Source organism: Pteropus alecto, unplaced genomic scaffold (assembly GCF_000325575.1).
Source record: "Pteropus alecto unplaced genomic scaffold, ASM32557v1 scaffold3, whole genome shotgun sequence".
Lineage (NCBI taxonomy): Eukaryota > Metazoa > Chordata > Mammalia > Chiroptera > Pteropodidae > Pteropus > Pteropus alecto.
This window is the reverse complement of record NW_006442484.1, coordinates 45792148-45810005: the sequence shown is the minus strand read 5'-3', so window position 1 is coordinate 45810005 and position 17858 is coordinate 45792148. Positions and strand designations below refer to the sequence as shown.

General features: G+C 49.3%; 1 protein-coding gene across 8 annotated transcripts; it reads right to left on the bottom strand.

The window, feature by feature from the left end:
• Positions 1–223: 223 nt before the first annotated feature.
• HOXD4 (homeobox D4) lies at positions 224–17437 on the bottom strand. 8 transcript variants are annotated; one of them, XM_025039255.1, is made up of 6 exons: positions 17172–17437; positions 6756–7401; positions 5288–5587; positions 4366–4497; positions 2261–4119; positions 224–1748 (listed from the first exon to the last, which is right to left on the bottom strand). In XM_025039255.1, exons 5-6 carry the CDS (start codon positions 2685–2687, stop codon positions 1414–1416), a joined length of 762 nt encoding a protein of 253 aa, XP_024895023.1. In that variant the 5' UTR covers positions 2688–4119; positions 4366–4497; positions 5288–5587; positions 6756–7401; positions 17172–17437; the 3' UTR covers positions 224–1413. The 8 variants fall into 8 exon arrangements, with proteins under 8 accessions (XP_024895023.1, XP_006921290.1, XP_024895021.1 ...); XM_006921228.3 differs by having other exon boundaries at positions 2261–4116; XM_025039253.1 differs by having other exon boundaries at positions 2261–4497.
• Positions 17438–17858: the final 421 nt, after the last annotated feature.

The window sequence follows — 17858 nt, the reverse complement described above, 5'->3', positions numbered from 1 at the left end:
AATTTTAGAAAAATGAGCTTTGAACCCTTCCCAGGCAAAACATAAGGAAAATAACTAAAGAACATCTCTCCTGTTGTTTGAGAATGATTGCTCTAAACCATTATTCTCAAGGCAAGGAAAAAGGCCTGAAAACTTTTATACTTTTACAATTTCTGCTTCTAATTAATAGGTTGAGAAAAACTTCTTTAGATTTGTTTAAAATAAAAACTTCAGGGGGAAAATCCTAAAACCAACTTTTGTGGACTTCTAGATTCAATTAGTTTTTTTTTTTTTCTTTTTTAAAGCAAGACTTTCTAACCTTCCCACTTTCTCCCCACTGTACATTCCCTCTTCCAATACAGGCCATACACCAATTCCTATAAAATATTGCTATATGGTGTATTTGGGCCCTTGGAATCCAGTAGAAACAGAAAATTTAGTCAATATCTAATGACTCAGAACATAGAGGTTTTGCTTTCTTTCTCCAGAAGGAAAATGTTGAACCATTTGTTTCTTTCTTTTTTCCCTTTCCTTTAATCACCCAGAACTGGTTGTAAGCACAGCACTGAAAAAAACACACGTGAAAATATATTTTCAAGAACTAAACTCTGAGTAGACCCTTTGCTTCCCCCTAGAAGGGTTAAGGGCCCCCTAAGTACATTTCCAGGGAGTGGGGAGGGGCTGGAGTTCAAAATGCCGATTAAAGTCAGAAGTATGTCCACACATCTCAGATTCTGCTCCCTGAAACTCAGCCCCTTTCACTATCTTAAAGTATTGGATATTAAGATGTCAGTTATTTCTTTATCCCATTCCCCAATACATAAATACTTAAGCAAATATAATCTAAACATAAAATAAGCCATTTCCACTTCCTTCTTAGATTCATTTCTTTGGGCATGGGGCCACTGGGAGCAAAATATATATTTCACACTAGAAATGATATAGATAACCCAGAAAGTTCAGAAATCTGGCCCAGCTCTCCTGCTTCCATGAAAGCACCTAGTACAGGGGTGGCCAACTTTTTGCCTCAATTCCCCCAAATTATTAAACCACAAAGATCCCTGGAGGGGTGGGGTGGGGGAGGATGTTCAAATTCACACTGGGATAAAGCATTCAACCTTCATTTGCAAATTCAAAATCCAACAGCGGAGATTTTCATGAGTTTAATGACTTGCCAAGGTTTTATGTTTCAGCAGCTCCTGCCATATGATAATATACTTAGAGAGAGAACCCCGCCCCCCTCCCACCCCCGTCCTGCTCCAGGGAGGGGGCTGCCCTCGGTCAGGATGCTAACCTAGTCCGAGGGCGGCCTGCATGTCCCAGGTCCACCCCACAGTACCTTAGAGCCCAGCAAGGTGACAGCAGGCACGGCCTGCCCCCGCAGCTTCGGCTCAGCCAGGAGCGCAGGGAGGGATGGGCCCAGAGTCCCCACTTCTATAAGGTCGTCAGGTCCGTGTGGTGGTCCTTGGTTAAAGGCTGCAAATGTTGGCCTGGGGCAGCGGAGGAGGAGCAGGAGGATGACGACGAGGATGAGGAGGACCTGCCTTTGGTGTTGGGCAGCTTGTGGTCTTTTTTCCACTTCATCCTCCGGTTCTGGAACCAGATCTTGATCTGGCGCTCAGACAGACACAGAGTATGAGCGATTTCAATCCGACGGCGCCGTGTCAGATACCTATTAAAATGAAATTCCTTTTCCAGTTCTAGAACTTGCTGCCGGGTGTAGGCCGTTCGGGACCGCTTAGGCTCCCCACCGGTGTAGTTGGGGTTCACTGGGAGACAAAACAGACAGCATAGTCAGGTCAGCGCCCGGCCACTAGTTAGGCCCCTAGTCACAGCGCGCTCACTTCCTGGCTCGCCTGGAGGCCCAGGACCCTCCCCGAGCTCCAAGCCCGCTCTCCCTCCCGCCTATCCTGTCTCCCCCTCGCACACGCTCACTCCTACCACCCCACACCCACCCACTGCCCCACACTCACAAGTGGGGATTTTTATCTATGTTCCCATCTCTCCAGCCCACCGCAGGCTCCAGAATTTCAAGCATTTTGGAAAGCCCCTCTACTCCATGGTGTTCCCTGTGCTCTGAAAATGGAGTCCTCCCCCACCCCACTCCCATCTCCACCCCCTTTTTCGCCCACAGACAAGCAGCCTGCCACATGGTCCCGGCCTACTCCTTCAGCTATAAAAATTTATGGAGAGAGTAATTCTGGCGCCACTGAAGCCCCACATGCCCCCACCCACTCGCACCCTCTTCCGGGGGGTCCAGGTCGGTGGGCCTGAGCCTTACCCGAATTCACGTGCACCTTCTTCATCCATGGGTAGACCACAGCCGGCTGCTTGAGTGCCGTTCCGGGGGACGGCTGCTTGGGGCCGCCCGGATGGCTGCAGGCCCGGGCACTGGACAGGGGTGCGGGTGGGGGCGCGGGGGGCGCCGGGCACGGCTCTCCGGGGGCACCGTAGTGGCCGCTGGGTTCTTGCCCGTGACCCCGAGTGGGCAGCGCCGAGCCTGGCCCAGGGCCGCCGCCTCCGAAGGTCTGCTCACCGAAGTCTGGCCGTGGGTAGAGCCCCGGGGGCTGGAAGTCGGCACCCTGTGCGCTGCCGCTGTAGTAGTCTGCGCCCTGCTCGCCTAGGTAGCCACCTTGCAAATATTCCTCACACGGAGGGAACTTGGGGTCCACATACTTGGAGTTCACCATATACGAACTCATGGCCATTAATTTCAGAAGGTAGAAAATACTAATTTTTCTCGTGTTGTCTTTTTTTCTCCTTCCATAGGGCCCTCCTACTTGCTGTCAACTGAATAAAGTTGGCGGCCATGTGACCACGCCAGCCAATAGGGAGGGAGCGAGTTTATCACCGGGTTGGTGAGCATCTCATAATTTTCACAAATTTAACTAAATAACATACATGTAATCAAGTGACTCGCTGTGGCACATTCGAGGGCACCCACCAGATGTTAATGTAGTTCTAATCCCCAGCACCCTCATTCCCTGAAGTCCCAGTTTTTGTCTGCCACTGACTTTGCTAATCTCCAGTGCCCTCTCCACTCACTCTGCCTGAAAGCAGCCCCCCAAAATGGGTACAGTTCAAGGGGTAATGAATCCCCATATCTGTTGGGGTGTAGGCACCAAAAGGCAGGTGGGCAAGGCAGCTTCTGAGTTGGGCAGAGTATCCCAGGCAGGCAGGGCTCCCACCAGCCCAGACCGCGGGAACAGGGACTGCCATACAAAGGCTGAGTCCAGGCTTTGTCTTCTCAGGGTCACCCAAAAGTTAGTACAATCTGGCTGGCCTGAATCAATTTAGGCAATGAGTAACCACCGAGCTTTCTGCAAGTACCCAAGCTGGGTGTTTCTAGACAAAGCCGGGCCTTGCAGGTATGGCAAAAGGCCCTGCTGCCCCAGCCTGTGCAGCTGAGGAGTGAGCAAGGAAGGTAATAAGGGCACCCCACCTCACCCAAATGGGCCCCAAAGGTTCCTGCACTCCTTCTCAGTTCGCCTTCTTCCCACATGGCAGTCAATGGCCAGTGAGCTCTCTCACTGGGTAGCCTCTCACCTTATGCTCCTAGAGGGCAGAGCTGGGGCTACCTGGTCTCCCACCTTACTCACCAGTCCCCTAAAACCTAGCCCTTGCCTGCAACCTGAATTCGTGCAACCAATTAGGGTTTTACACAAGAGCCTCTGTTTAAAAGTGAAGAAGCTCCTCCAGGAAAAGGGTGTTCTGTGTCATCAGGCTTAGTCGATCCTCCTGGAGTCCAAGATAATAAAGCAGAAAGAGGCGACTGACCCGCCCCAGCTGCTTCTGGCCTCTCCTTCCGACTCAGGCTATTTCGAAGAAACGTGAAGTTTTTGCATCGACCATATATTCCCCTAGAATCGAATCTGTGACTATGTGGATACCACACAAATTCGGTTCTACAGGGTATATATAGACAACGTTACTACTTCCTGGTTCCACCCAAATCAGGTACCCAGACAGCTGCCAGCCCTGGCCTCTTTCTCGGAGCTGCCATCAGCCTAACAAAGCCATTCGCATTTTCAGAGACGTTTCAGGTAACCTGAAGGGCTTAGTGGCAATTTGCAGCAACGAATTCCCCATCCTTGTACCAAGGCCAGGGTTATCCAGCAGCCAAGAAGCCAGGACAGTCTTCTTAAAAAAGAAAAAAGAGATGAGAAGAAAAAATAATCCATCCCAGATATACCACTTTTATTACCCCTTCTCCGAATCCAAATACCCCCAACCCATCAAACGGTATTTTCCAGAAAGGAGCAAATGCCCTCAGTGGCAGAAGAAAAAGGCAAGAAAGGAGTATCTTCAGTCTATCATTTTTTCCCACTGCCGGGGCAAGTCAGGTTGGCTGACAAAGCTAGTTCTCTAAGAAGTCCGAGCATTTACCTTCCTGGGCTCTGAGCTCGGCTGGCCTCTTCGTCCCGCTGCTGCTGCTGCTGCTGCTGCTGCGACAGACCCCTGAGGCAGAAGCAGGCGCTGCTTGCAGGCATCGAGCCGCCCTGGGCTGGGGCTGGCGCACTAATGGTGAAGGGCAGGGCGAAGGGTCATTCGAAATCATTTACAAACATATCACAAAGTTTCATTATTTTTGCTTTGTCGACAGCAGCACACAAGAGTACAAAAGTTCACGAATTGCACCCGCCCCAGAGCCTCCATGCTAAGGCTCACCCCCTCAGTTCAAGGCACCAAGAGCACAGACACAGTCAGGGCCCGGATGGATTTCAGGGGCAGAGAGATGCCAGGGCTCAAGTGGGTCATTTGAATCCCTGACATTAGGCCAGAGGTGTTAAACATTTTTTTGATTGATTTGATTTTCCCCTCATGATTCAAATTTAGTTTCAAGCCTCAGCCTGAGTTTGGTGGGATGGAGTAAGAAGACCCCTCCGCCCCCAAGTCTGGCAAAATTGGTTGCCTGCTTCCACTTTGCACTTTGCACACTCAACTCCCCCCCACCCCCCGCCCCCGATCCTTTGGTTCCAGTGCTTTGGCAATTTTGTAGGGATTTCCTGGGCACTAATTCTAACAAGAGCTCTGAGGCTGCCCCATGCCCAATTCCCTTGTCCTAGGAAAGTTCCCCCCAACTTCCCCTAATGCCAAGTGCTCCCACACTCCTGCCTTCCTGGGGACTCTGGGCCTAGGCTTAATCCAGACAAATTGGGGGAGCCTGCTGGGCAAGGTGGGGATCTGGTGAGGGTATACATTTTCATATTTGTTAGACGCTGTGACCTGCATTTCACCTTATTGCTCGACTTGTTCAGACAGGTCAAAGCCAACGAGTTATTGATGAACGAAAGCGTTAAATATTCACCTCCCGCACAACTGCTCATACAAATGCTTTTGATCTCTTTTTTGTGCTGTGTTCAGCCACAGGGTGCTGAATGCGGGTTTCCAAGTGAGGAGCCTCAGCAGAGATAAGCACCCAAGAGCCAGGGCTGCAGCAAGAAGGGCGCAAGACAGGAAGGTCCTGGGGACACCAGATTTTCCAGCCTGGAGTCAAGAGCGGGTTTCACTTGAGCCAGCCTCATTTGTAGAGGAGAACTATGCACTGGCGAAATATCCACTTCTGGGGTGGAGCGCAGCGCCCAGTGAGTAAGATAGGCTGTCCAGCCTGGAGGGCAAAAAAAAAAACAAAAAAACACAAAACCCTGGCCCAGAGCCAAGTCCCAGCTTCTCTGACTATGGAGAGAGGATGTCTCACCAGAGGGAGAGAATGCCTGATTCCCACAACCCTCGAATATTCCATCTCCCTTTAAAATAAAACCATCTCCGTTTTGCAGCGGGGGCGGGGGCCACTATTTTTTCCATGATTCTCCCGCCATTACCATCATCTTAATGAGATAATCTTTCTGTAAACTTCACGGGTCTCCTCAGAAATGTACCCGTCCTCCGCAGCACATGCATCTCAGAAAGATCCAACTTTCGAGCCCAGGAACCCAAGAATCTATGCCTCCACCTCATCCCTTCCAATCCCCTCGCAATATCTGCCTGCAACACCAGTGGCTCTGGTGTAGAAATTCTCGAATTGCAGTTACAGCGAAGCAGAGGCGAACGAGAAGGGCTGTATCTCTCCCTCCTCGCTCAGCCCGTGTCCCCAACCCAAAGCCCAAACCGCTGAGGCTGGGTCCGGGGGAGGAGCTAGGAGGGAATTCCACCTAAAGCTCAGAATTCTCTGCCCTTCCCGGAAGCGGGCCCACTCAACACACCCGCCATACAGAGTTAAGTGGTTTTTTTTTTTTTTTGGTCTCTTTTTCTTTCTTCCTTTTATTAAAAAAAAAACAAAAACAAAACAAAACAAGAGAAGGTTGGGCCTGGCTGGGTCGGGTTTAAGCTGGGTCGGCCTGCGGATGGAGATCGCGTTGCCTTGGTGTTTGGCAGGTCGGTTCTTACACAAGGCGATACTCGCCGCAACTTAATAGGGCGGGCTGCTAATTAGCTGCAAGCTCTTAAGAGAAGTATACTCTGCGGTGGAGCTGCACCTGTGCGAGCAGAGTAGACCTGGGAAGGTCGCAAAGATCCAAGGAGGCCCAAGAAGACAAGAAGGAGAGCCCGCAGCACATTCCCTTAGTTAGGTGATTGTGAACTAGGCCCCAAAAATCTTTCCAGGAGCTCAACTTAGAACCTCCACCTCCAAAGCGAGCTCCCCTCCCATTGCCAGGCCAGGGGAGGCAGGGCGGTTCTTCTACCCTCCCACTCCCCTAGCGCGCGGCCCTAGCCCACCACCTCTCCAGCTATCAATACCTCTCTTCACGATTCGGAAGAAACGGGAAGGTACTTACAGAGGCGATATCTCATGGTCCTGACCTGTTGCAATAAAAACGGGGTCACTTAAATTCCACAGGATAATAAAGCAGAGAGAGATGATACACAGAAAAATGACAAGGCCCATGCACCCCACCAATACCCAGACCTCCCCGCTTCGGGTGCCCGCCCCCAGGAACTGCGCCAAATTCTCCGCGGAGCTGGAGATCGTAGTCCTCCAGGGCAGACTCACAGAGTAGGGGAGTATGGCCCCCAACACCTCCCCACTCCACGCACCCTTGGGCAATACCTTACTGGTTGCTTGGCCCGACTCAGCCAGCTTGTAACAGGGTTTCCCCAGTGGGAAAACGGGAAGCGAGAAGAAAATGGGCCTTTGTGTATTTGCTTCTGCAGAATCGGCTGGGTGGGCGCAGGTCTACTGGGGAGGGGACAGCCTCTGCATCTATCCCCAGCCCCAGCTTCCCGTCTGTCTTGCGTTGGGAGCAATTCAGGTCCCCTTTCCAGTTTCAGAATGGTTTCGAATTCCCCACCCCCAAACTAGTGCCCCTCAAATCTGTCTTCTTCCCAAAGAAGGGCCAGGCTTGGCTGGGACTTGCCTTTCCACTTCTGTTCCAATTCAGAACAAAGAGCAATTCCAAGTGAAATGAAGACCCAAATGATAACCTAGGAGTAAAATCGTTGGGTTTAAAGGTAAATGGCAACGCTTTAGATTGTTATCCAGCGCTATGGATATGACATCATTTTGTCAGCATTGTTGCTGGAGAACCCACAAAGCAATCTTACAATGCAGAGGTCATCACACAGGCTGGTGTCCAGCTTTAAGTTTTCAGTCTCTTCTAGTTTTATTCTAGGATGGCAGTCCTCTCTGAGAAATCTCAGAGGCGAAAAACTATCTCCGTCCTCACTCTTTCTCTCTCTCTCTACACCTGGATTGCCCAGTCTTATTCCACTTCTGAAATAGATGCTCCATATGGGGAGGAGAGAGACAGTGAGTCCCTCTTGTGAAGTGGGAGCCTTCAATTCCTAACTTTCTGTCCAGAGGGAGGGGAGAAAACCGGGATTCCCCTTCTATTTGTTAATTTAGGATTAGGCTAAAATTAGAATTAACTTCAATGAGACTACTCCCCACCCCAAGTGGAAAATAGAGGCAGAGAAATCTCCCACCCCTGGAACTGTCCTGGAAAAAATAAGTGACTTACTGGGTTTTTCTCTCCTAGTGGGCAGGGGAGCTGGGAGAACTGCCTCCTGCGCCGGGTGCTAGCTGGAGCCTCTCACTTTCCTATCGCTGCTCCAGGAACCAAGCATCTGCACTTGTATGCTCTTAACCTAATTTATGGTGGGAATTATATTTTGGCTTGTCAACTCTCAAGCCATAAAACAAAGTTTATTGGAATCACGTGCCTGTAAATAGCCACTCAGGTCGCATCTCTGCAGAACCATAAATAACCTTTGGCTTTAAACTTTTATTCACTAAATAAAGGTTCACTGCAACTGTTCCTTCACATTTAAATAGTTCCAAATATCCAGGATGCAAGGGGGGCGGTCATATTCATATCAATACCCTGGGCTTTTCAGATAGCATCTTTTCAGAGATGTCTGTTTAAGTTGGGAGATAGTGCTATTTGGAAAAGGCTGGTTGGTGGGCATGTCTTATGATTCTTTGGCTGCATTCACTGTGAGTACCATCAACTCCTTTATTTCAATCATTTCCTAGCTCTAGATGTGGTAAATAAATAAAGAGGAAAGTCAAAGGCCACTTTTTACTGCTTATGCCAGAAGTTGAGATTTTGTTCAAGCTTCAATAGAAAAAGGGTTAAGGAGAGGCTGGGTGGGCTTGAAGGAGGGGGTGGCAGTTGGAGTTAACACTTGGCTCTGTATTGTTGTGGATGAGCTCAGCAAAGTTAAAGGTAGCCACATGCCTGGAGGTTTCTATAATTTGCTTGGATCTGAAAGGAAAGCCTTTGCAAGTGACCAAACTGCTTAAAACAGCAAGACTTGGGGTTTGGTAAAGTGAGAAAGTGGAGAATAGCCCATCGGAATCTTTGGCAACTGCAGCTCTAAAGAAGGTTATAAAACAATAAAACAGCCCTGGTGTGAAGGGGAGAGGGTGTGAGGAAGCAAATGAGGCTCTCAAGGAACCCAAGCCCAGGAAGTCAGATGTCCCCACTCCCACAGCAGTCCAACCACAGAGCTTGGGGCTCGCAGTACCGTAGGGGCCCAAACCTGGGTAGGTCCTATTCTCCACCTCCTGAACCACTACATCCACCAGAGGGAAATCCTAAGAGTGCAGGAAAAAAGGGGGAGCATGCTTGCATGCTGAGAAAGCCAAGAAAAGGAGCTTGGGCCTGATCACTGCTCTACTGGAGTGTGACATTCTATGCTTGGGGGAGGTGGGGTGGGAAAGATACCCCCAACTCCCACCAACAGGAGTAAATACAAAAAGAACTGACCCCCAGCATCCTTCCATAGCCTGACAGAATTGCCACCAAACAATGTGAAACATGTGGTTTTTACAATTCTGATGAAAAGAATGGATGTTCTGTGTAGATTTGTAGAGCACACACACATAGGATTTCTAAATCAAATACAGTTGCAAAAGTTCTCATTAGCAAGTCCCATCAAGCCCAAGAAAGAGATCCCTCTCTACGAAGATCTCTTTGCATTCTAATTTCCACCCATTCTCGGTGCATTTCTAAACCCAGTTCCTGATTTGACTTTCATTAGCTAGAAAGGGGCTATTAGTCTGGATTGTATGGCATTCATTTCTCTCCCCTCCCCAAATAACAACTTAAGATCTTTTCCTTTTACAATTGGGAGCATCTGTCTTTAAAATATGAGTAAAGATCAACCCTTTCAAAAATGATTTCTGATTCTGTTAGTACTAGGTGAGCAGCTTCAAAATTAGTCTGTTAAACCACTGTAAAAAGTAATCAAAGTTTGAGGGGGTGGGAAAAGCTTTATTTTTTTAAGTTAATAAAACAATTAGTCAAAGGATATATGACTTTCTAAGCAATTGTGATGAGCTTTTTATGGAAGTGGGGTGGGGTAAAGAGAAGACCATGTTGAGGAAGTGGTGTTTGAAATAATGCCTGGTGCCTAGCTAGTCCCAGCTTAGCAAAAAAAAAATTTTTTTGAATTAATGGTGATAAAGGATGGTGACCAGGACTTGCTTGCAGTCTTAACTGTGACTTACATTAAGATAATAAATAAGATTCAACAACCTACTCTGTATATTTAGATAACAGAAAAGTAACTAGCTGTGCATAGGTAAAGAGAGGGGGAAAAAAGGACACATTGAGGCAGACATCTTCGATTACTTCCTAATATGAGGACAGCCAGGCAACAGACGCATAAGGAGAGTGTCCATCTTCCTACAATCTTCCTTTGCCGCCCAGCCCTCAATGTCCTAAGCTGCTGTAGATGAGTGAGAGGGCAGCAGAGATGGAGAAGAGCAAACTTGGTCTAGTAAGAAGGTTGAGGACCAGGGGGAACAGCAGACTAGCTTGGGCTAATTTGTTGGGGTTTCCCAAGGACTTTAAATGATGGTGGTAGTGGTAATGAAAGAGGAGGTAGGGGAAGAGAGGTTGAATGAAGCCTTCTTAAAAACCCATAAGGAATGGAAGGAGTTTCTGGTAAGACTCTAGGCACTGTCCCTCATTTGGCTAGAAAGAACCAGTCATGGGAACTCCTGCCCAGAGAGCTCCCATTAGGTAAAGTTTAGGGCTCCTCCAAATTCAAAAGCCAGAGCAGCTCCTGGGAAGGAGAAGAGTGTGAAGGAGCCTCAGGAGGCATAAGCTGCACTCCATATGTAGAGGTCTGCCCTTTGCCCACCCAAAGGGCCCCTGCTATGTGGCCCCAGGAAAGAATATTCTGATCCTGACTTTGAAAAGATTTCTTGCCCAGAAGTGGTGTTAAGCTCTCCCCTTAAACTAAATATCTGCAAAGTGAGGATAGGTGTGGATGGGGCTTTGGATGAACTCCCTAAGCCACAGGCAGATGGATGAAGGAGACTGCCAGGCCTGGCACTTAGGGACACAGGCCAGGGGTAGAGTCAGAGAAGGATTGATCAGGGAGTCCCGAGCAGGAGACAAATTTGATTCCATATTCCTGGGACTGTCCTGTATCAGTGAAAAAGGAACACTACCCCTGCCACCCCCTCCTTACGCCCTACAATAGAGTCCACTTATTGGAGCTCTGGCTTGGGAAGAAAGGTAACTACAGAAGAAAACTTCAATAGTGAGAGATGAGACCCAAAAGAATGGGCCCTGGGGCAGAATCTCTGACAGTGGGGCCAGGGGCTAGAAAAGGCTCCAGTAGTCCCAAGAAGGGCAGGGATGACCATCTAAGTCTTTTGAGAACCAAGAATGGAGGTTTTATGGCACAGGAGTTGGGGGTCGCTAAGGGGCTACAGTGCTGCCCTATGCCATGAGCCAAACTCCACCTGCCATGGTTAATAGTGGAAGATACTGTGTTTTGAGAGAAAATTTGACCCAGGTAGACTCCTGGTTAAGCCAAGAGAAGCAGCTTAGCCAAGGGCTGCAGAAGCCCTCTTAGGAAAGGACCATAGGCAGAAGTCATGGAAGTCAGAGCTAAGGGGCTGGAACCCAGTTGCAGTGGGTGTGTGCATGTGTGTGGGTTATAGCCTGAGGTAGTATTTACATAACTCTTTTTAAAAGATAAAAAGAATCTCAAAAAATTGGAAGGGCTGATGGAGATTTTGGGGATAAGACCTTTCCAAGACATACCCTGGCATCACTATGGCCCACGTAGGGAGCTATGGCTCAGACATGGCCCTGGAACCTAGATCTTGGAACAAAAGCAGATTAAGGGTGAGCGGGGCACTCCTGACCTCCCCTTCTGTTGCCCACTGGTCTTTTGCTTTTCCAGTCTGCTTCCAGTTTCAAGAAACTTAAAAGAGAACATTTGTCCTGGGGCTATAAAAGAGGGTACTTGCCCTGGTAGGTGTTACTAATAGGTGGTAGTGAAGATGACTCCAGGAGATAGACAGTGGGGTCTGCTCTCTGGAAAGGCCTGAAGCCCTCTATAGGAGTCACAGATGTGCCTGTGGGTGTGAGGCCTCTCCTACCTGACATCTGCCCATTGAGGAGTTAGGGACACTTTTCTCCTGGGTGTGGCTCTAAAGTGTACCTGTAGACAAGTGCTAAACACTGAGACTCAAGGGAGCAGGGCCTATGAGGCCCAATACAGAACTATGTTCTCCTGGATCTGCCACTTCCTGTGTGACCAAGCCTAAGCCTGTCTTCTCTGTAGAATTCAAGGACTGGATGAGTGAACCAGGTCTCTTCCAGCTCTAAAAGTCTAGGCATGATTGCTGAGCAGAAAAGGGATACCGATGATAAGAAACACATATTGAATGCTTATTATGTGCTAAAACACTGTTATATGTACTTAACCAGTGAGTTAATGTATGTAAAGCAGAATAGTGGTTGGCACATAGTAGTGCTATGTAAGTAAAAATCCTCACGACACCACTTTAAGGTACTCTTTTTATTCCTACTTTTCAAATGAGGAAACAGGCCTATAGTTTTCTCTACTTAAGATCACACAGTAGGTAAGTGGTAAAGATTTGAATCAAGGCAGTCTAAATCGACTCACCTCTTTGGAATCTCCAAGTTAGTAAGGGATCAATGTCCCTTTCCCTAAATGAACAATTACTCTATCTATGGGATAGTAACATTAGAAAACCCAATTTGGGAGGGAGCCCCAGGAACTATGGAGAGTCCTGAATGGTGGAGGGAACTTGGCCCCTGGAGACAGAAGAACCACAAAAGAAGCAGGAGAGACCCTTGGCCAGTATTTTTCAAACATAACTCTGCATTCTAATTGCTCCTAGGGGAGAGTGTTTATAAAATGCAGGTCCAGGATATTAAGATTTAGTAAGAAATCTGGCTTGAGACCCAGGAACCTGCATTATACACAAGATTTGAATACAAGCTTCATTAAGAATCATTGTCCTAAAGTAGAGAAAAGAGGGAGGCAAAAGACTTTTGTTGCCAAGAGACAATGGAGGATCAAGAGTTGGGTCAGAGGCAGTTGAAGTTGGGTGCCACCGCTGGTGCAGGAAACACCGTGAGCCCACCAAAGGCCTGAAATGAGAGCAATGGTAAAAGAAGGGTGTGTAGTTGGTGTGGAAAAGAGTAGAGCTGGGCATCTGCGGAATTCTCAAGCCGAAAAGTCAACAGGATTCACCTTGGCTCAGAGGGAGCCCCAAGGGAATCCTGGGACCCAAGCTTTGCTCTAAGTGATCCAGGGCGAGGCCAGTCAGCCTGCTGGAGGAAGATCAAAACGCTGTGCTTTTAAAGGCTGCCCATTCTGGGTGCCAGGGGTCTCGGGAAGAGAAAGTAGCAAGACCAGCAGCCCAGCACGAGGGAGCTCGTTGGGACCACCGCGGATTGGGCGCAGCTTGCCCTACCATGGGACTCTAGTTTCCTGCTCTTAGGAGCCCAGCGTGCGAAAATCGCGCCCCCTCTGGGAAGGCAAAGGAAGTGAGACGGCCAGCCACCTCAGAACCTGCCTTCAGGCTACTGGGCCTGGGGGCTGTCTCTGCTGCGGGTCCCGGGATGCGGCCCCTGAGGTGGGCGCAGCGTCGCCGACCCTCCACCCAGGCGGAAAGCACTTCAACAGCGGAGGTGGAGGGAGGGGAGACGGAGAGGCAGGGTCACATGTTCTCCCCTCTCCCCCTCCCCGCCCCCGCTCCGCTCGCGCCCGGGGCAACTCTCGTGCCGCCGCAACCGCGAGACGCTTGTCCTACAGCGCCTCCTCCTGGACAAGGCGCCAGACAGCTAAACTGGGGGACTACGCCAGGCCCGGAAACGCGAGGCCGGGGCTTCTTCTCTGGGGCGGAGGGGTCCCCGCACTAGAGGCTGTAAGCTCTTCCTGCGGTGTACCCCGCGGCGGCCAGGAGTCGAGAGGGCCCTGAGGCCGTCTCCCACTGCACTCCTTCCAGCACAAACAACAGGCCCGCAGCCCAGGAGCGTGCATCCCCCATTAATTAGGCGAGCCCAAGCGGAAAATCCCTCCAGTTTGTCCGTTCATTTATTTATTTATTTGACCGCTCTCCGCTGAGCCGCTGGCCCCCGCAGAGCCCTTGAACGTGCTGCGCTGGCGTAACAAGATCCGGGAATGATCCCGCTGAAGGATTGGCCTGAAGTTTGGCGGTTTGAACAGGCGCCAAGAGGAAAGGCCTTTTCCCAAAGCAAAAGCACCAGGCTGAAAAAAAATCTATACACTTCCCTTGAGAATCTCTCTCTGTCTCTGTCTGTCTGTCTGTCTGTCTCTCTCTCTCTCTCTCACACACACACACAATTTAAAAATCTTTTTTTATGGTATTAAATATGTGTGTGTGTGTATTTATTTAACACCCTGAAAGAAGACTTGGTTTCCATTTGGCCACTAGCTCATATTTGCAGACTTGTTTCTGAAGTGCAGATTTAAATTGGGGTGGGGTGGTGAGTCAAGATGATTGAAAATAACGTATCAAGGGCAAGATGTTTAGTTATATTTAGATTGAAGGCTGGAATAAAGGAAAGATGAGTAGTGAATTCTGAGGGAGGGAGGAGCAGAGAGATCCGGTTATATCTTCCGGCTCTGAGTCCACTTGCCCCCTCCCCCCATCCATGCCTCCGCAAGTTGGATCACCAGGCTGGGCTATTTCACCGCACATGCGCTGGAAGCCTGGAGAGCGTGCGTGGCGGGCACTTTGGGGATATGCGGGGGGGCGCACTGCTTTAGCGCCTACCTGCAGAGGAGCTTGGATGCCCTATCTTAGGCAGGCAGGAAACGTACTTTTCTTTTTTTCAAGGAAACCTGTATTAAAGCGTCAACCGTGCTTTCTGATTTGCAAGGCATGTTCCACCGAACTCGGCAAAATCACCGTGTTGCTAACGAACACAAGTAAGGTTGTCATTTGGATGAGCAGTTACACATCTAGACACGGAATCTCCTGAGTAGTTAATCAAGGCGAAGAAAAACCACCCTACCTTCAAAAAGCACACTTCTCCCTCAATCTGCACAAGTATCAAGTCTAAGGGACCAGTTCCTAGAAAGAGGGTATCTGTTCACACCAATTCCGGAGAAGTGGCCCTAAATGGACTTAAATCAGAATTCCGAATTTTCGGGGGCTTCTCAGTTTCCGGTGCCCCTTGGTGCCTTGCCCGGCGGCCGCACTGCGGCAAGGCCGTAAATACCTCTAACAGCTGCCTGCCAGCCCAGAGTGAAATACTGTCTTTGTTCCGATTCTCCCTGCTTCTCGAGCCCAGAAAACAGAATTCTGGCGAAATATATTTATTTGGAGGAGCCTCTGATAGGAAAATAGGTTTGGTTTTCAGCCCTAGTGCTTGTCCACACTTACAAGAGCAAGCCTTGCTCTTTTTCCTGGTCCTCGGGGAGAACACAAGCCCAGCTCACAGCCTGACCCGTAGACACCAAGGGCCAGACATGGTGGCATCGGCTCCCTGATCTTCTAAATGGATAGAGGTTCGGGCCAAGGACTCTGGGAGTTAAACTCCCTGGCTTGTGAACTGTTTTGGTCCCAGTATTTTTTATTTCGTTTAATTTTTTTTTATTGAGTTAACGGACAATGGAGGCATTTCCGGCGGTGGCAAAGCGTTAACTCGTTTCCTTGTGGACTAAGTGGCCTGAGTTCAAGTGTGATTCACAGATTATTTATTCTCTTGGATGCAATCTACCATTTAGTTCCAGTAAGCTCTTAATGCTACCACAGGAGCTTACAAAGAGCCCTTCAGTCCTCCATATCTATCTGCCCATGACATCACCCTCTGCTGCGTAATGGGACCTGCAGCCCGCCCAGGTTCCTAGTCACTTGGGCGCACTCAGCCACCGAACTCAGGGAAAAGCGACGGAAGCTCTGAATATCAAGGCTTGGCTATAATGGCCTCAGCTCCTCCCCACCCCCAACCTGGGCACAGCCGACCTAGGGGCTCTTTAGGCTCTGGAGTTGCCAGAGGGAGGGCCTAAGAGCCCCGGAACAGGGGCTTGCTTTTCAATAGGTAATGCTTTTACCAATATGAAAGAATGATCTAAACAGACATTGTACCATAGTAGAGAATGAGTCACAAAATACAAACACTACAAATTTAAAAATCAGTTTCTTATTTGTGAGTGATCATAGTTAGTGATCCATGACAATTCCACAGACATCAACTGGCCACAAATCGTGGCCCTCCATTTTGAAACGAGCATGATTCCATCGTTAATTACTAAAAATACCTTTCTACAAAGATGTCATTTATTGTTTAGAAATGCTTTACAGCCAACACGGTTATGCTGGACTATTTGGGGGAACATTAAGTTAGATTTCGCAACTGAGTGCTTTAGAGACTATACACGGCCATGTGCAGGTCCACGCCATCCGCAATGCGGCAGATTGTCCAAATGTTTTAATATTTCACAACGTGTCCATGAGTAAATAGGCAATAGGATTTGAGAACTATATCCTCAAGTACCATTCAAAATCAGTGGGAGAAAATATCATTATTTTTTCTGCAAAGGATTTTATTTTGACTCATAATGTTTTGGTTCAGTAATTTTGAAGTAGAGGGCAAAATGTTACTATATAATATTGATTTGTAGGCAACACACACATGCTCACCACAACACGACAGTACATGTAGAGAGCAAAATATCTACCCTTTTCCTACTCTGGCAAATAAAAAACAGACGCGATGTTTGAACTTAGATGTGCTATACATTTCTTAAATATCTAATTGGTTTTTTCACAAAACCTGCACCAGATTTTCTGATACTATAACCTCCCAAAACATGCATCCATTTTTTGACATAAAATAATCCAAATTTACCTTTCAGATTATTAGACGTGGGAGGGACCTTTCTTGAGTTGTTACGAAAATTAACTAAGAACTAGAGAAACGGTTTAAAATATATATAATTCCTTCTCATACACAAGGCCCAATAAACCATAAACCCTAGAAATTAGTCAGTATCACCCAACCAAAGCCTGGATTAACAAACGAAGCATATCCTGAGAACACAGAATCCACCCCACCCCCACCCAAGCCCCAACCCTCAAAAAACACCTGTTTGCCTCCCAAGTACCTCTGACCTCAGACAAACCGCAGAACACTGCTGTATAGAACAGAGTGCCTTTAGGGACCCTCCGGCAAAGCTGAGACGTCCAGGAACTACATACTCTTCCCAGGGTGGGGATTGAGGGGCTCTCGATCCAGGCAGTGGGATCCTGTATGCTGCTATCCACCTCTCAGAACCTCCAGAGGAAGTGGGGCTTCCCTTTGGCTTCTGATCTCGGCCTGACCTTACCTGGGACCCCTGGGTACACCACTTAAAGATGGAGTGTTTAGGAAGCAAGGGTCGCAGACAGCCACCTCCAGGTTCGGGGAAAGGGTAAGGGGGCACGGGGTGGGGGCGACTCTTACCCAGAGGCTGCTAAGCTGGAGGCATGGGTCGGCCGGGGCCGCTGCTGTAATCCATTAGGCGCTGCCGCGCTACGCGCACTCTGGGCGGCAGAGACCCGCTCATGTCGGAGAAGGAGCCACGTGGGAACCGCGCGGCTACGGCACCCGGAGCCGGCTCGCTGCTCCCGGCAGGCGGTGTCGGCGCCAGCGGGGGCCTCGGCGCCTGGGGCTCCTTCCGGGCTCTCCCGCCCGCTGGACTCCCCACCCGCTCCCGAGGCCGCTGCGGCGCGGCGAGCGGAGCCGCGGCTGCGGCGCGGCGAGAGCGGAGCCGCGGTGGGGCCAAGTTGGGCGCCGGGAGGGAGCTGAAGCCGCCGCGGACCCCGCACTCCCGCAGCCGGCGAGTGTATCCCACCTCTGCAGAGACAAAGATTAGAAAAAGAGGGGGTGAGGCTCTAGGAAGGCAGAATGCGGGGGGAAATTCGCCTGGGAAATCAGGAAAAAGGCCGTGAAGGCGAGCGGCGCCTGCACATGACCAGCCGCAGCCAATGACAACCGCAAATAGGTCATAAAAAGGTCTATTACCAAGTTGTAAATTTTCTTCAAACAAAAAGGAATTTACTGCAATTCCTTGCGGATTTTGCACGTACAGCTCGCAAGCGCCATGTTTTTTCTTCTCTTTCCTCTCCTGTTCTCTCCCTCGCTCTTTCT